Here is a 14728-nt window from a genome sequence, read left to right on the forward strand (position 1 = left end):
TTTAAGCTTCACGTTCCGGATCTTAAACTTGTTATGTGTTTAGCTTATTAGATGTTGTTCTAACTGGAAACACACTGCCAGTGACTTGATGTAACTAGCATTGTTAAGTTTTAGGTCTTATTGCAAAATTTGGGTGTTTACTTGCTTCACATGCTTAAAACTTTCGGTACTTTTTATTTATTTATGAAGTCATTGTTTAATTCTATCAGGTGTCTTCTTTGGACGTCACGTAACAATTCCAGCACGCTTTGAGTTTGAAGTAATACTCTAAAGAGTGTGTTGGGTTGATTGCCAACAATGGCTTTACGAGGTTGCAATTCTTCTCATTTTATTTCGAGTATTAAGGTTGGCTTAGTGACAAAAGTTCACAGCATGGATACACGTGGAAGACCAAGTCCCAAGTTCAAAATGCTAGAAGAAATATATCAACATGCAAATGCTGAAAATACATCTCCGCAGTTGGCTGATAGAGAAACAAGGGAAAGAAACAGTTATGTTGTTGAAGAGTATGAAACCAATTTTCCATCAAAAGATAACAGTCTTGAGGAACTTACATTGTCACAAATTAAGAAAAAGCTTAAAAAGAAGAAAAGGAAAGCTTCAGAGTCTGTTCTTCTGACCCCAAAAGCAGAGGAGGATGATTGTGACCTCACTGAGCCACTGTGTAAATTTAGAGTTAAGGGTTCAAAGAGTTCACGGTCTAAAAGGGTGTCTTCTAGAAAGACTCAGTTAGTTACATCTTATCCAAGTGAGGATTTTGCACTTGTTAAGGTCAAAGTTGAAGTTCCTGAAGTTGAGTATTTTGAAAACAGTTATGATACAAGAGGGAGATCAGAATCATTTACAAATGAAGGGGAAAAATGTGAACTTAATGAAGCTATATTTGATAGTTTGGATGACATCATGGAGATGGGCGATGAAGAAACTATAGAAAGTGTGAACCAATCGCCATTAATTCTAAGCTCACCGACAAATGATTCTTTGTATAAAGATTCAACAGTAAGCAAATCTGATTGCTCTCTAAGTCGATTCTACCTGCAGCAGACACCTCAGCAAGCCGATCACATCTCTGTTGCTCAAGATTCTGATCCAACGGTGGATGGTGATCATGGTGAAGATGTGGTCTCCATGGAGGCCAAACTAACTGTTTCTGAGGAAGGTGAAAAATGTGAACTTAATGAAGCTTCCAATGATAGTTTCGATGATATCAAGAACATGGAGATGGATAATGAAGAAACTATAGCATCTGATTGCTCTCAAAGTGAACTCTATCTTCAGCAGTCACCTGAGCAAGTTGATTGCATTTCTGCTGTTCAAGGTTCAACTCTAATAATTGATGATGAACACAATGAAGACGTGGTTTCCATGGATGCCAAATCACCTATATCTGATGATGCCAAAACCGATTGCTCTCAAAGTGAACTCTATCTTCAGCAGACACCTGAGCAAGTTGATTACATCTCTGCTGTTCAAGATTTAACTCCAACAATCAATGATGAACACAATGAAGATGTGGTGTCCATGGAGGCCAAGTCACCTAATTTTGAGGAGAATGAAAGTTTAGCATCAAAGAATACCGATGCAGATTCAAATTCAAGTTCTGACAACGAATCTTTAGTTTCCAAGGGCATTTCTATTATTCAGGAGCAGAAATCAGCTGTCCCTGTAAATGCAGATTCAGAAGTGAAATTGGATTATAATGACAAAAAATCAGTGATTCGACAACTGGAGAGGCTTCCTTTGACAAGAAAGGTATGAATAATGAGTTCATAAACAAATGATTTGTTTTTATTATGAAATATGCTTACCATGTGTGTATTCCACAGTTCATTTCTCCAAACTCTCAGGAAAAGCTTTGTCAGGCTATGAAATCTGCAGAGTCATTAGATGACATGGATCATTTCAGTAAGCCAATAGATACAGGACTCTTACATGTTCTTTTACCTTTAACATCACATGATATATGATATTTAATGTTTATTTTTCAGAATGCAAGGAGAAACTGAACTTCGGAGGACAAGCTGAGAACAAGTTTTCATCAACTAAATCAGACGTTGAGGATACAGAATCAAATTTACATTCTCAACAGGCTTCACAACTTATTCAGAACAAAGCTGTTATGAGCTCCAAACATGTGTTTAAGAAACCTAGGAGTATTAAAAAGGGGTCCCCTACCAAAAAAGGCTTTGCATCCAAAGGCTGTCTTGATGGGCCCCGTTTATGTCGTTCACTTCCGCGCTTTAGCTCAGGGTGTACTTCTATTGAAGGGTGTTCAGAGAGTGCTATTGCATTTTCACAGAGACAGATGCACGATATTGAGTCGCTTGCATCAAAACTAATGAGTGAATTAAACTCAATGAAGACTATTGTAGAAGAGAAAATGCTCTATGAAGCTTATCGATCGACTTCCTTGAAAAATGAGGCTGATGAGGTAACTAAAGTTGGCAAATTTTCTTTGTTAATATACATGACACACACTGGCACGCATTTATGTTCTATCCTTAACATCTGGTTTCATAGATCTTACAGGTGAAATCAGTCATCAAGAGTGCAACCAAAATTGAAGGAACTGCAAAAAAATGGTTATCTATGATGGCTAGAGACTGCAACCGCTTCTGTAAAATCATGGTTTGTTTTTTTTTATTGTAAACATTTCTAACTTAGTTCAAAATATAGCTCTCGAGTCTGAAATTGTTTCATTTGAAATTTCAAGAATTATGAAACTTGCTATGATCAATTTCAGAAAGCAGTTCTCAACTTGTTTAAAAAATAAAACTGTTAATTGCGTTCTTAATTTCTTGTATAGAAAGGGATCAATTCATGTTGTATTATAGGGATACCTGGGCAAATTTAGAAGTTTAGCCATAAATGTAACGGGTCAAATCGGATGGAGTGGGTTAAACGGGTCAAATAGGGTAGAATTGGTTAAACGGGTCAAATTGGGTAGAACCGGTTAAGCGGGTCAAATTGGATAAAACTAGTTAACAAGGCCAACGTGGGTATAGTGCTATAGTGGGTTAAATGGGCCAGTTTGGGTAGAACTGGCTAAACGGGTCAAAGTAAGTACAACTTGTTAAATGTGTTAAAGTTTAATCTGCATTCAAGTTATCGTATGTTATTCTTCATGTAATAGGGGCAGAAACTGAATGAGGATAATAACACTTCTGCTTCTGGTGATCCTGCTTTGGGAAGCATAAATCAGGACAAGCCTCTTGAAAAAGAAAAGAAGAAAATCAGTTTTGCTGATGAAGCTGGAGGTGAACTTTGTGACATCAAACTTTATCAGATTGAAGAAGAATCTGAAGCGTCTTTACAATAAATAACGGTTGGTTCTTAAATATTTTTATTATGGCACAAGTTTTTGATATGTTTAGTGTTACCATATCTCAAGCAATTGCTTTAATTATTTATTTATTTTGTGATTAGGTTGGTTTTGTGCTGATTTGGTGGACAGAGGAAGAATGCATCAAGTGGTTTCACAATGGTGATGTATATTTGTGGCGTAGAAACTGTACCCGTGAGCCCAATTTTATAGCCGAAATAGTCATCAAAGTTGCATTAATTGCTTGGAATGTGCAATTTTGAATGCTTATTGAACAGTTAAAAGAGAGATCAAAACATTTTTTTGTTATAAGTGGGCAGATGTAACAAACTAGCAATGTATGGGTTGAAAAGGTTTTAGTTGAAACAAAACATGGTTTGCGTGAGCCTGAGAGTTTTGGTTCAGCATATGTGTTTGCCAATTGTGGCATGAAATGGATTCGCACTCTTCTCATGTGTAGGTGTGGGAGTATAACCCATCAATGATGCTTGCTAAACATGTTGGCTTCTTTATAAACTAAAGTACTTGGTAACATTTGGACACCCTTTTAACTCCTTTGTGGTGCTCTGTAACTTTCATGCATAAAAATACCAATATGCATAATGAATACACATAGTTTACATTTGTTAAAAGTTAATGAAAAACTAGCTTTTTTACCAGTCATCTACATGAATTTAGATGGATTAAATAGTTCGTTTGTCTTGAGGCATTAAGTTGTAGTTTTGATTGTCATCCACAATTTACTTTCAATATTATCTAGAAATTCATAATCAACAAAACACATTTGAAACTTGAATTACCAGAAGCTGTTAACTAAATAACGAATTATATAAATACTTATCTTGTACATGGTTTATGATGGTTTCTCATTGTTACAAAACTAGCAACCCGAAAACTTCAAATTATATTAGTGGCGAAGATTGAACCAAAACGTGCCGGAGAAAAGCAAGAAATAATAAAAATCTGGCCAAATGAAATCAGAATACACCCTGTAACGCTAAAATTGTCCTATTTATATTATATTGCTCGTGTCTAAATGTCTAATCATGTAACAAACGTTCAAAAAAATCAAAACAAAAATAGAAAAAAAAGATCATATGATTCCCACGCGTCAAGTTCCACTTTTGCAAATTCACACATACACACACACACACTCGGCTCGTCTTCCACACGACGCAAGCAATTAATTAACCACAACCATTCTTCCTTCACATATTAAGTATAAGTAAGCTCATAATTCATCCACTCCAGATCGCCTTATTACTTTTACTTTCCGATCGATCAACGGTGCGTACAAACGCCAATTCACCTTTTTTTCTTTTGATGCGTTTTTCCTACATTCTGATAATATGTTTGTAATTACTTCCTATAGCTCTGGAAATCGACATGTTATATTGTATCTGTTATGATTCATGCTTAACATCTGTTGGTTTCATGTTTTCGCTTCTGTGCGTGTCTGATTGATTGAATTAACCAGTTAGGGTTTCGTAGGCTAATTTACTTAATCATCTGCTTCAATGGAATTCGGATAGTGATTTTGAAAATTTTCATCCGAAATTATTAAATAATAAATTATTATTTATAAATTTCGGATATCCGATTTGGATTGATTTGATTATCTGGTGTTAATGCATGCTTCTAAAATTGAGTTAGTTAGGTTAAGCTAGATCAGGTAGGTGTTAAGCAACAATAGAATTCAAGGACTCTGTTATTTGCTTATTTATTTTCATGGATTTATTATTAGTTTTTCACACATTTGTTGAAAGTATTATGCAACAGTAATAAAAATTATTCCTTGGTATGCATGCATTTATGTTCTAACATCCTACTGAATTTTGGATACATTTTTTTTAAATGATTAAACTTTTTGAAAGCTGTTAAATAGTATTGTTATCAATAGCTTTATCTGTTTACTGATATATATGTTGCTAATTTTCTTTATACATACTATATATCATATTCAAATTTGCATATTGTGAGCTTAACTTTCATTTCATCGAACTAGCTTTCTTTGCAGGTTAGATCCTCTGTTCAATGTTTTGTTTTTAACAAGCTTTTAAGGACTTACACATCTGAAATTGATGCACATTTTAATTTTTTTGTTAAAACTTTTTTACTTATTATGTATCATGTTTATTATGGATAATTTAGTTGTCAGCATGTCCATCTTTTGGCGTCACGGGTCTTCACAGCAACAGCAAGAGAAGGAGCAGCCTGAGTTGCAATTAGAATCCAAGGTAACAACACTTAGGCCTGTAAACGAACCGATCATTCAGTGAATCGTCCGGGGGGGAAGTTAGTTTATCTTCGTTTATTTAATAAATGAATGGAAGTGAACAATTTTTTTTGTTCATTTAGTTAAATGAATCGACATGAACGCATGTCTCATTTGCTTATTTATGTTTGTTTAAATTTGTTTACATTTTCATTAAAAGATTTACGCCCATTACGGTTTGTCTAGTTTTATTAACTCAACGTATCACCAGTTACAATTTATTCTAGTTTTATTAGTCCAATTTATTGATGACCATGTTTCTTCTTAATTTGTGTTCACGCAGTTATGTTGATTAGTTTGTATCCGTTTATGTTCGTGAACCATTTGTTTGTACTATTAACGAACGAACATAAACGACAAACTCATTTTCTTAACGAACGATCACGAACTAGAAACTCTGTTCGTTTAATTCTTCGTGTTCGGCTGTTTGTTTGGTTAAAGTTAAACAAACGAACACGAACATTCCCTGTTCGTGTTATCTCAGTTCGTTTATAAGCCTAACAACAATTATGACAGGTTTCTGAATAATAATTTGTTTTTAGTTACATCAAAATATTGGGAATTAAAGTTTTCTTCAATTGTTTTTGTGAGTGATTACTTTCTGGTTGTGGTCAATGCAGGTCAATGAGCTCAAAGATGCTCTTGGACCGCTCACTGGGCGTAAGTTACTGTACTGCACTGATGCGTGCTTGAGAAGATATTTGGAAGCCCGAAATTGGAACGTAGAGAAAGCAAAAAAGATGTTGGAAGAAACACTCACTTGGAGATCAACTTATAAGCCTGAAGAAATCCGTTGGGTTAGTGTTTGCTTTTTATTAGTTTTAATGATTAGAAAATAGAAATTAGATGTGGCAATTTTAACCTGTTTACCTAAATATGGCTTGATTTGTGTTTGTATATGGGATGTCATTCGTGCCGGTTGGGGCCCATATATATATTCGAGTAAAAATATCAACCCTAACCCACACATGTTTAATATCATGTGATGCGACCTGTTTAACTTGTTTATCTAAAGTCTAAACACATCAAACAGGTTGATGGGTAGTAATCAAGTTGTAAACATGCTAATTTGATTAGTGTGTTGTAAAAATGGGTTAAGAGGTTGACGTGTTTAATCTAACATAACAGGTTGGTGGGCTTACTTGTTTTATTAAACAGGTTAAATAAGTTCATCTGAACATGGCCCGTTTATTAAATGTGTTAGACATGACAACCCCTATATAATTACCTATATTGAGTCAAATTGGTAAAATCTAAAGACTTGGTGAAAATGGAACAGGTCAAACAGATAGAAAGTGACAAATTGTATATAAATGCTTACAACCTCTTAAATCTCTTTATTAGAAAAACATACTAGCCTTCTAGTTTCTGTAATCATTTTTAATAAACTAATCATTTATAAAGTAAAAGGGGAAATTGCCTGCGGGAACTGCATGGCCTGCGTAACCGTTGTTAAAAATTGCCTGTTTTGACCAGTATGCCATCTTAATCCCGTACGATTATGTATAAATATCACTACAACACACCTAAATTATGATAAATTATTTAAATCTCATAAAACTTACACCTAACTACTCAAGTTTATCACTATATTCTAGCATGAAGTTGCAGTTGAGGGTGAAACAGGGAAACTATTCAGAGCAAACTTTCATGACCGAGTTGGAAGAACTGTTCTGATATTGAAACCAGGGTTGCAGGTGAGTCATGTTGAAAACGAATATTTTTTATACGATTCAGGAGTTGGGTTAGGCTGTATTGATCCAAAATGAGCATGTTGGACGTTATGGGAATAATCGAGCCAAGTCGGCCACTGAGCCACTCAAGATCGTCTCATTAAAACTTGACTCTAGCCGAGCTTCGCTTATCGAGCTCGAGCCAGCTTGCGAGTTTAAATGAGCCGATCATTTATATAACTTTTATTTAATACTTTACATATATATTTATATATTGTGTGTGTGTGTGTGTGTGTGTATATATATTTATATATTGTGTGTGTGTATATATATATATTATGCTTTATGAAAAAAAATATAACTAAAAAATATATAAAATTAAGTAAAATGTATATAATTTAATTAATAAATAATAAACATGCCGAATTCAAGCTTTAGAAAAAAAAGCTCGAAACAATTTGAGCTCGAACAGAAGCTCGTGTAAGTCAAACGAGCCGAGCTCAGGCTTGGCTCATTTACACTCTTATAATGGGAGTGTTGAGTCACATTCTCCAAAGATTGTAACTTTTTACATAAAATGAAAATGGGTCTGATATGATTACAAAATTATATCATTTCAACACAATAATATTAATAAACGAGTAAAACAATTTACAAGGTTTCTTGCAGAACACAACATCAATGGAAAACCAGATCCGACACCTCGTGTACTTAATGGAGAACGCAATGCTGAACCTTCCGGAAGGTCAAGAAGAAATGGCATGGTTGATTGACTTTACGGGGTGGTCGTTTACCACTAATGTACCCATTAAAACCGCTAAAGATACTATTAATATACTGCAAGACCATTATCCTCAGAGACTAGCTGTGGCATTTTTGTACACCCCACCAAGAATTTTTCAAGCCTTTTGGAAGGTAAATATAGTAATTTCACTATCTCTGACCCACAGCCCATAGAGGGATCCGTGGTAAGGCGTCACAGTTTTGCTGGTTCAAAATTGTGGGCCTCACTAAAAAAGAACCTTTTTTTTTTGTTTTAACCCTCTCTTAAGTGTATTAATAACTTATAGATCACGTCTTTAACGACTTGTACATCACATTTATTTTTAACTTTAAATCATTTTAAATGTAGTAATAATTTGATAAAATAATAAAACTATATTAATGTTTTACATTTAAAAACAATAATTGGTATAGTTTTTTACACCATTTTTATTTCCTTTATACAATGTTTTAATTTATGTATTTTATTTACCAACAAAGTAGTTCTTACCATAATAACCTAAACCATTTTTTATAAATAGTTTGTAATTTAGGGATATGAGCATGGGTAGGTTTTGGGCTCAAATTGAACCAAAAATTGAAAAGTTGGGTTTTTGAGTTTTTGAAAGCTGTCCTGATTCGTTTTTTGTTATACTAATTGGGCTTGTAACTTTGGGCCCAAAAAATTGGCCCAAAATAGTTAATTTGGGTTCGTTATTTTTGTTATTTAATGATTAATTGGTTATTATACATTTGGGTTATATAATTTTGGTACAGTAATATTTAATTCTTTTATAAATTACCTCAAAATAAATAATGAAAATCCAAAAGTTCAGTTAGGTTCATTTCGGTTTAATTTACATGCAAAGCCGAAACGAACCGATAGTTCCAGTTTTTACGAAAAATAAAACCAATCCGTCGGTTTTTATTTCTGTTCAGTTTTTTCACTTTCATGGATATATAATCTACTATTCATACATCATGATTGCAGATTGTAAAGATTTTTATGGATCCTAAGACATTCCAGAAGGTGAAATTTGTGTATCCGAAGAATAAAGAAAGTGTTGAGTTGATGAAATCCTATTTTGACATGGATAACCTCCCGACCGAGTTTGGTGGGAAAGCAACCATGAAGTATGATCATGAAGATTTCTCAAGATTAATGGCTCAGGATGATGTCAAAGCTGCTAAATTCTGGGGGTTTGACCAAAAGACCGAGCCTGCAACTGCGGGTGCAGCAGTGGCTCCTGAGCCCGCCAAGCCAACGAGCATGGTAGCATAACCATGGTATGTAGTCTAGATGGCTATAACTGAGATGGCTATTAGATCAATGGCAGCTCAAGCTCTTTTGGTCTGCGAATTTTTCTTATGATGCTTAAACTTTTTTTTTAAGTATTTTGATTTTCATGTCTCTGCTATAAAACTTTAGCCCATGCTTACATGTTTTTTACATAGAATTTACACCGAGTGTGAATTTCTAACCAGAGATGTAAATGTGGCGAGCTCTTGAGATTGAATCGAGTCGAGCTTGAGCCTAGAAATAAGCTCATCTAGTATAGGAGCTCGAGTTTGAGCTTCACTTATTGAGTTAGGTAGGGTTGTGAACCTTAACGCATGTTATTTATATAATTATTATTTATTAAATTTATATTTACATAGTACAATTATTATTCATAAATTTATGAAAAACTAAATGTTATATATTAAGTTATACAAAATTTATTATTATAAATATACACAACATTATTATACATGCATCATAGAAAATTAATATAAACTAATAATAATGGACTAATGGTGTCTGAGTTTTTAAAATAAATAAAACTCGACATGAGTTTAGCTCAGGTCATCACAAGCTAAACGAGCAGGCCCGGACTTTCAAACTATCAACACGCAGAGCTCGAGCTTTAAAAATGCAACTTGAAACAAACTTTAAAAATAAAGCTTTGAGACATCACAAGTAAAGTTCCATAAACTGAACTCAAGTTTATGCCCTGCTCAGCTTGTTTACACTCCTATTTCTAAAGCTATATGAATTAACAAAAGCCACCATTTCAGGCTGGACTTGCAAACACGTTTAGCTAAACGGGACTTGAACTTTAGATATTACGGATCAACTAGTACACAAAATCATTTACTCTTACAAAGTTATACAACAAAATCTATTTAAAAAAAAGGACTACAAACTCAACACACAACAACAAAAACACTACTACTTTTGAATGTCTACATGTCTATGCAGTTTACTTTTACTCTTTAGAATTGAGTATCCACACATTCTTATCGCACATCATCAGTAAAAATGTCTACCAAAGCCGCCTTTTGAAATTTCGAGTGGTCGATTGATACGTACGAACTAGAAGACCGACGCCAATTCCAACCCCGAGGCAGATTCCGAGACCTAAACCAACACCAACCCGCACTCCAGCATTGAACCATGTCAGTGCTCCATCTTCACCTTCCATGTACTCGTGTTGGCCCCAATGCAGGCTATTGCTGTAATCATACCCATTTTCAGTCTTGTAAGGTCTATATTCTTCATCCTGCAATAACAAAATTATGACAATTTTAAGTAATAAAATAAAATAGCAATATTTCCTAAAGAATGATGGTTTTGTCTTAAATTTTTTTAAAATAAACAAATTTAATGATGGTTTTATCCTAAATTTTCAACTTTATTTTTTATAAAAAAAACTGGTCCTATATTTTCAACTTTTTTTTAGGTACCAAATATTATTACATAAACTATATGATCTCAATAAAATGATTTACGGAAATTTAGCACGAACCCGAAGATCGTGTCAGGCATGTGAGCCTGAACATGACACGAATATTCGCGAGTTGATACAAACACGACCCGCTTAGCTAAGCATTACCACGGGCTCGACCAGAAACTGACCTATTAACAGGTCAGATTTACCAACACCAAATTAATAATGCTACCAACATAAGTACAACAAAACCTTAAACTTCAACAAATACCTTAAAATCAAGTCCATATGCAACATCTTTCTTGGATTCACTCAAATCAACCTCGGGAATCGGATCCAACACCCCTTTTCGAGTCTGCTTCTTTTTAAAACTAACCTGCAATGCCTTTGTCAATATAACCGGTGCACCTGAAACTGAACCTGCAACATAAACCTCAATCATAGGTGGCATCGAGTCACAACCCGTTAAATACTTCCCCTTCAAAACCCGAGTGTCAGGTCCCACCATTGATTCACATCTCATACTCCATCTCTCACCATCATTCATGTTTGACTTATTTGGCATACCAACAAAACCATTACTATTATTATTATTATTATTATTATTATTATTATTATTATTATTATCATTAGACATCTCCAAAATCCCAGAGAGAATCAGATCTTCACCATCGAAAACATCGAACCTGACACTACCCGATATTCGTATACTGTCGGTGCTCACAAATGTAGCTTCTTCAAACTTTTTGTCCACTCGGTTTCGTTTCAAGCGACAGGAGCTACCCGGTGAGTCAAGATTGCATCTTTTATTGTTGACTTCAAGAATGGTGTTGGGGTCTAATGGGATGTGGGTGAGAGTGAGGTATTCAGGTGTGTAACTGTCCACCGTGAAGTTGCTGATCCGAACGTAGAACACACGTATATCGAACCAAGATAACAACGGTTTCGTGTGCGTCTGGTATGTAGGATGTTTTATGATTGTTCCATTTGAATTCTCCATGGTTCTGAGAGCTTAATTCTCATGGAAAATAAGCTCAAAGAATATAAACACTGTTTTAAAAATAAACATTATAACAAAAATCAAGTATTAAATAAATTTAAAATCAAGTGAGGCCATTGACACATATATCAATCCTAGGGACTATTTAGTGTTTAATTTCCTCCAATTTGACTAAAATTTAACAAGTATGAAACTTAATTATTGTTCATCTTTTTTCTAAAGATTGTTGCATCAATCCTATTCAATTTGTATAAAATTAAGTGAAGCAAATAAAACATATATTAATCCTGATTACATTTTTAGTTTTTTTCAATCTATCTTAAAAAAAATCATATTGCCAAATTTATCAGTTATTGGTAACCAAAATTCTCATCTAATTAAAAATAATAATAATAATAAACATGTATAAAAACAATTGCATAAGGTGATTACTGATTAACAATTATTTATATGGAAAGGTGAGATTTTTATTAATTATTTCGAATCAACTTACTAAGCGTGAAATCACACAAGTAGTCAAGATTCACGGATAAAGGGAATGAAAAGGCACCTGAATTCAAGGATCCAAACCCAGTAAGTGTTAATCCGATTGCTTCTTTTTTTTTTGTTTGAAATGAATAATAAAGTTATTATTAAAGCCCAAATGAAGTTCTTGATAGACAGATAATCTTGAAAAATAAATCTGTGTGAAATGATGAAACTGAACAGAAAAGAATAGAAGCCACAGGTAATTTAGTAGTCAAATCACTTTCAAACAGATATCATCAGCCCATGAATTAATTAGCTTTAGATTAGATCTCCTTAAAAACCTTAAAAAAGCTAATTAATTCATAAGTTCGTGATCACAGAAAGCACCGGATAGCTCAAACCCACCACCATCTCCTATTGTAGAAGCCCGTCACCTAAATGCCCACTACAATAAGTCCAAATCTTTACTTTCTCTCATATACCAGTTGGCTAGAGCTCATTAGCAAAAAAAAGAACAAAAAACAACAGGGTCTAATCACTGGATTTTGATATTTAATAGCAAAACTAATTAAATAGACTAAACTTGACAAAACAAAAAAGAAATGCGTTTAATACCATATTTCATCGCTCAAAACTCTTAATTCCCGAAATATATTGCATCGAGAGTTGTTTTAAAAGATAATTGGATTTTAATAATCTAAACTTTGACATACTGACTAGGTTAATTCCAACTACATAACATGTAAGAGTTTTTTTTAACGAGGTCTAACCTAGTTAGTTTTTTATAACATGGATGATAGTGGGCCATTCACACCAAAATAATCAAACCGAAAAATAGATAATGGGGCCCACCACGCCATTAGATGGACGATCTAACCTTAAACCTTCATGATAAAACCTATCATTAGAAGGGTGATCTAGTCCTTTAGACGTTCCGTCTAATATGAAATTTTCATATTTATAAATTAGTCCCTTGACTTCAACTTTAGCATATATACAATTAGGTCCCTCAACCTTTTAAGTTGGTATTTAACACAAAAATTTCAAGATGTTAGTGGTGTGGTGGGTCCCAATATCTAATTTTTATTTGATTATCTTAATGTGGTGTGCTCACTATCACAGTATCATCAGCACCATAAAAAACTAACTGAGTTCGACTTTGTTAGAAAAAAACTCGGTGAATGAAAATACGTTGCAAGTTAGGTCTGTCCTCATACATTTATTTAGTTGGGATTAGTGACGGTCAATAGATTAAAGTTTGGCTTTTTAAAATCCATTTTCTCTTTTCTTTAAAGGCAAAATATAATGAAACCAAAACAGAAACCTCCTAACCAATAGTTAGAATTATAAATGTTTTTATTTTTCTTTCATTTCAACTTGATTTCATCTCACAAGCCATTTAGATTAAGCAAAGAGTTTAAAAAAAAACCATTAAATTGAAAACTATTTTTGAGGATAATGAATTTTAATAATCACAACTTTAACTCATTGGGCACACATTTAAACACCGAGTGTTTTTATTCATAGAATGTTGTGTAAATGGTTTTTTAGGTTTACATCTAGTAATTTTACATTAAAACATATATAAAGGTTATCTGTAGTTAAATTTAAGGTGGAGAATGCTAAAACCTATACGATATAAAAAAAAAATCATATAAACACCTTGCACCTCACGTACGAAAATCATGCGCTTTTGGCACTACACGCTTTGGTTTTAGACCTTGTCTCAAAATAAGATCACGAAGCAAATTTTGAATTCTAAGGTTGGCTCCAACAATATGAAAGCCATGAACAGAGGATAATGCATTGGACTGAGGTCTGACGGTACTGTAAAAAGATATCAGTATCTAGATGAATGAGTTGTTCGCTTGTGTTGGAGATGCCTATTCTTTTAACTCCACTTGTTAGATCTCTACAAACTACGTTTAAACGGTCTTGTATTCAATGATATGCGCATGACGGATAAACTAGATGAAAGATTAAAAGCTTATGCTTAATCATATGTGCTTGTGCTATATTATATGTTGTTACCATTTCACCTTTGTAGCTTGTAGCAAATTGCATGCTAGCATAACCTTCTAACTTTGTAGCTTGAGGGTTATTATAAAAGTGATTCATGACTGCGCAACACATGCCTAAAAATTAGACCGAGACGCATGACATCATTGAGACATAGATGAAAGAGAACATCACCAAGTCCAGTCAATAATGAATGAAATGATAAAGCATCAAGGATTCTTGATCTTATAGTATCAAACATAAAGAATACATTACACATCAGCATTATCATAACCAAAAATTCCTAATAAATATATATATGAAGGGGCGTTCATACAAAACCAAATTATAGAACTGCAGAAACATCATAAACATTGAACCTACTGCTTTAAATATGATAGGTAATGTTGTCCCCTAATAACCAAACTATTGTATGGAATTTAAATGAAAACCAAATGCTCTAGCAAAATTTCACCTTACTTGGACAAGATTTTATAACCATGAACAAAAACGAGGAAA

At 33.7% G+C, this 14728-nt stretch overlaps 3 protein-coding genes across 3 annotated transcripts; 2 read left to right on the forward strand and 1 right to left on the reverse strand.

The window, feature by feature from the left end:
- Positions 1 to 297: 297 nt before the first annotated feature.
- Positions 298 to 3551, forward strand: LOC143570534 (uncharacterized). Its single transcript, XM_077056164.1, has 6 exons — positions 298 to 1752; positions 1827 to 1905; positions 1989 to 2431; positions 2521 to 2628; positions 3134 to 3325; positions 3427 to 3551. The coding sequence occupies exons 1-5, from the start codon at positions 298 to 300 to the stop codon at positions 3317 to 3319; spliced, it is 2271 nt and encodes a 756-aa protein (XP_076912279.1). The 3' UTR covers positions 3320 to 3325; positions 3427 to 3551.
- Positions 3552 to 5421: 1870 nt separating this feature from the next.
- On the forward strand, positions 5422 to 9314 carry LOC143570535 (uncharacterized). The gene is made up of 5 exons (XM_077056165.1): positions 5422 to 5559; positions 6218 to 6394; positions 7196 to 7294; positions 7940 to 8185; positions 9024 to 9314. The coding sequence occupies exons 1-5, from the start codon at positions 5452 to 5454 to the stop codon at positions 9312 to 9314; spliced, it is 921 nt and encodes a 306-aa protein (XP_076912280.1). The 5' UTR covers positions 5422 to 5451.
- Positions 9315 to 10146: 832 nt separating this feature from the next.
- On the reverse strand, positions 10147 to 12372 carry LOC143570518 (uncharacterized protein At1g01500-like). Its single transcript, XM_077056153.1, has 3 exons — positions 12294 to 12372; positions 11015 to 11793; positions 10147 to 10575 (listed from the first exon to the last, which is right to left on the reverse strand). Exons 2-3 carry the CDS (start codon positions 11741 to 11743, stop codon positions 10339 to 10341), a joined length of 966 nt encoding a protein of 321 aa, XP_076912268.1. The 5' UTR covers positions 11744 to 11793; positions 12294 to 12372; the 3' UTR covers positions 10147 to 10338.
- Positions 12373 to 14728: the final 2356 nt, after the last annotated feature.

The sequence above is a fragment of the Bidens hawaiensis genome, unplaced genomic scaffold (assembly GCF_021521415.1).
Source record: "Bidens hawaiensis isolate Kalapana, Puna unplaced genomic scaffold, B.hawaiensis_p1.1 tig00025004_1, whole genome shotgun sequence".
Taxonomy (NCBI): Eukaryota; Viridiplantae; Streptophyta; class Magnoliopsida; order Asterales; family Asteraceae; genus Bidens; species Bidens hawaiensis.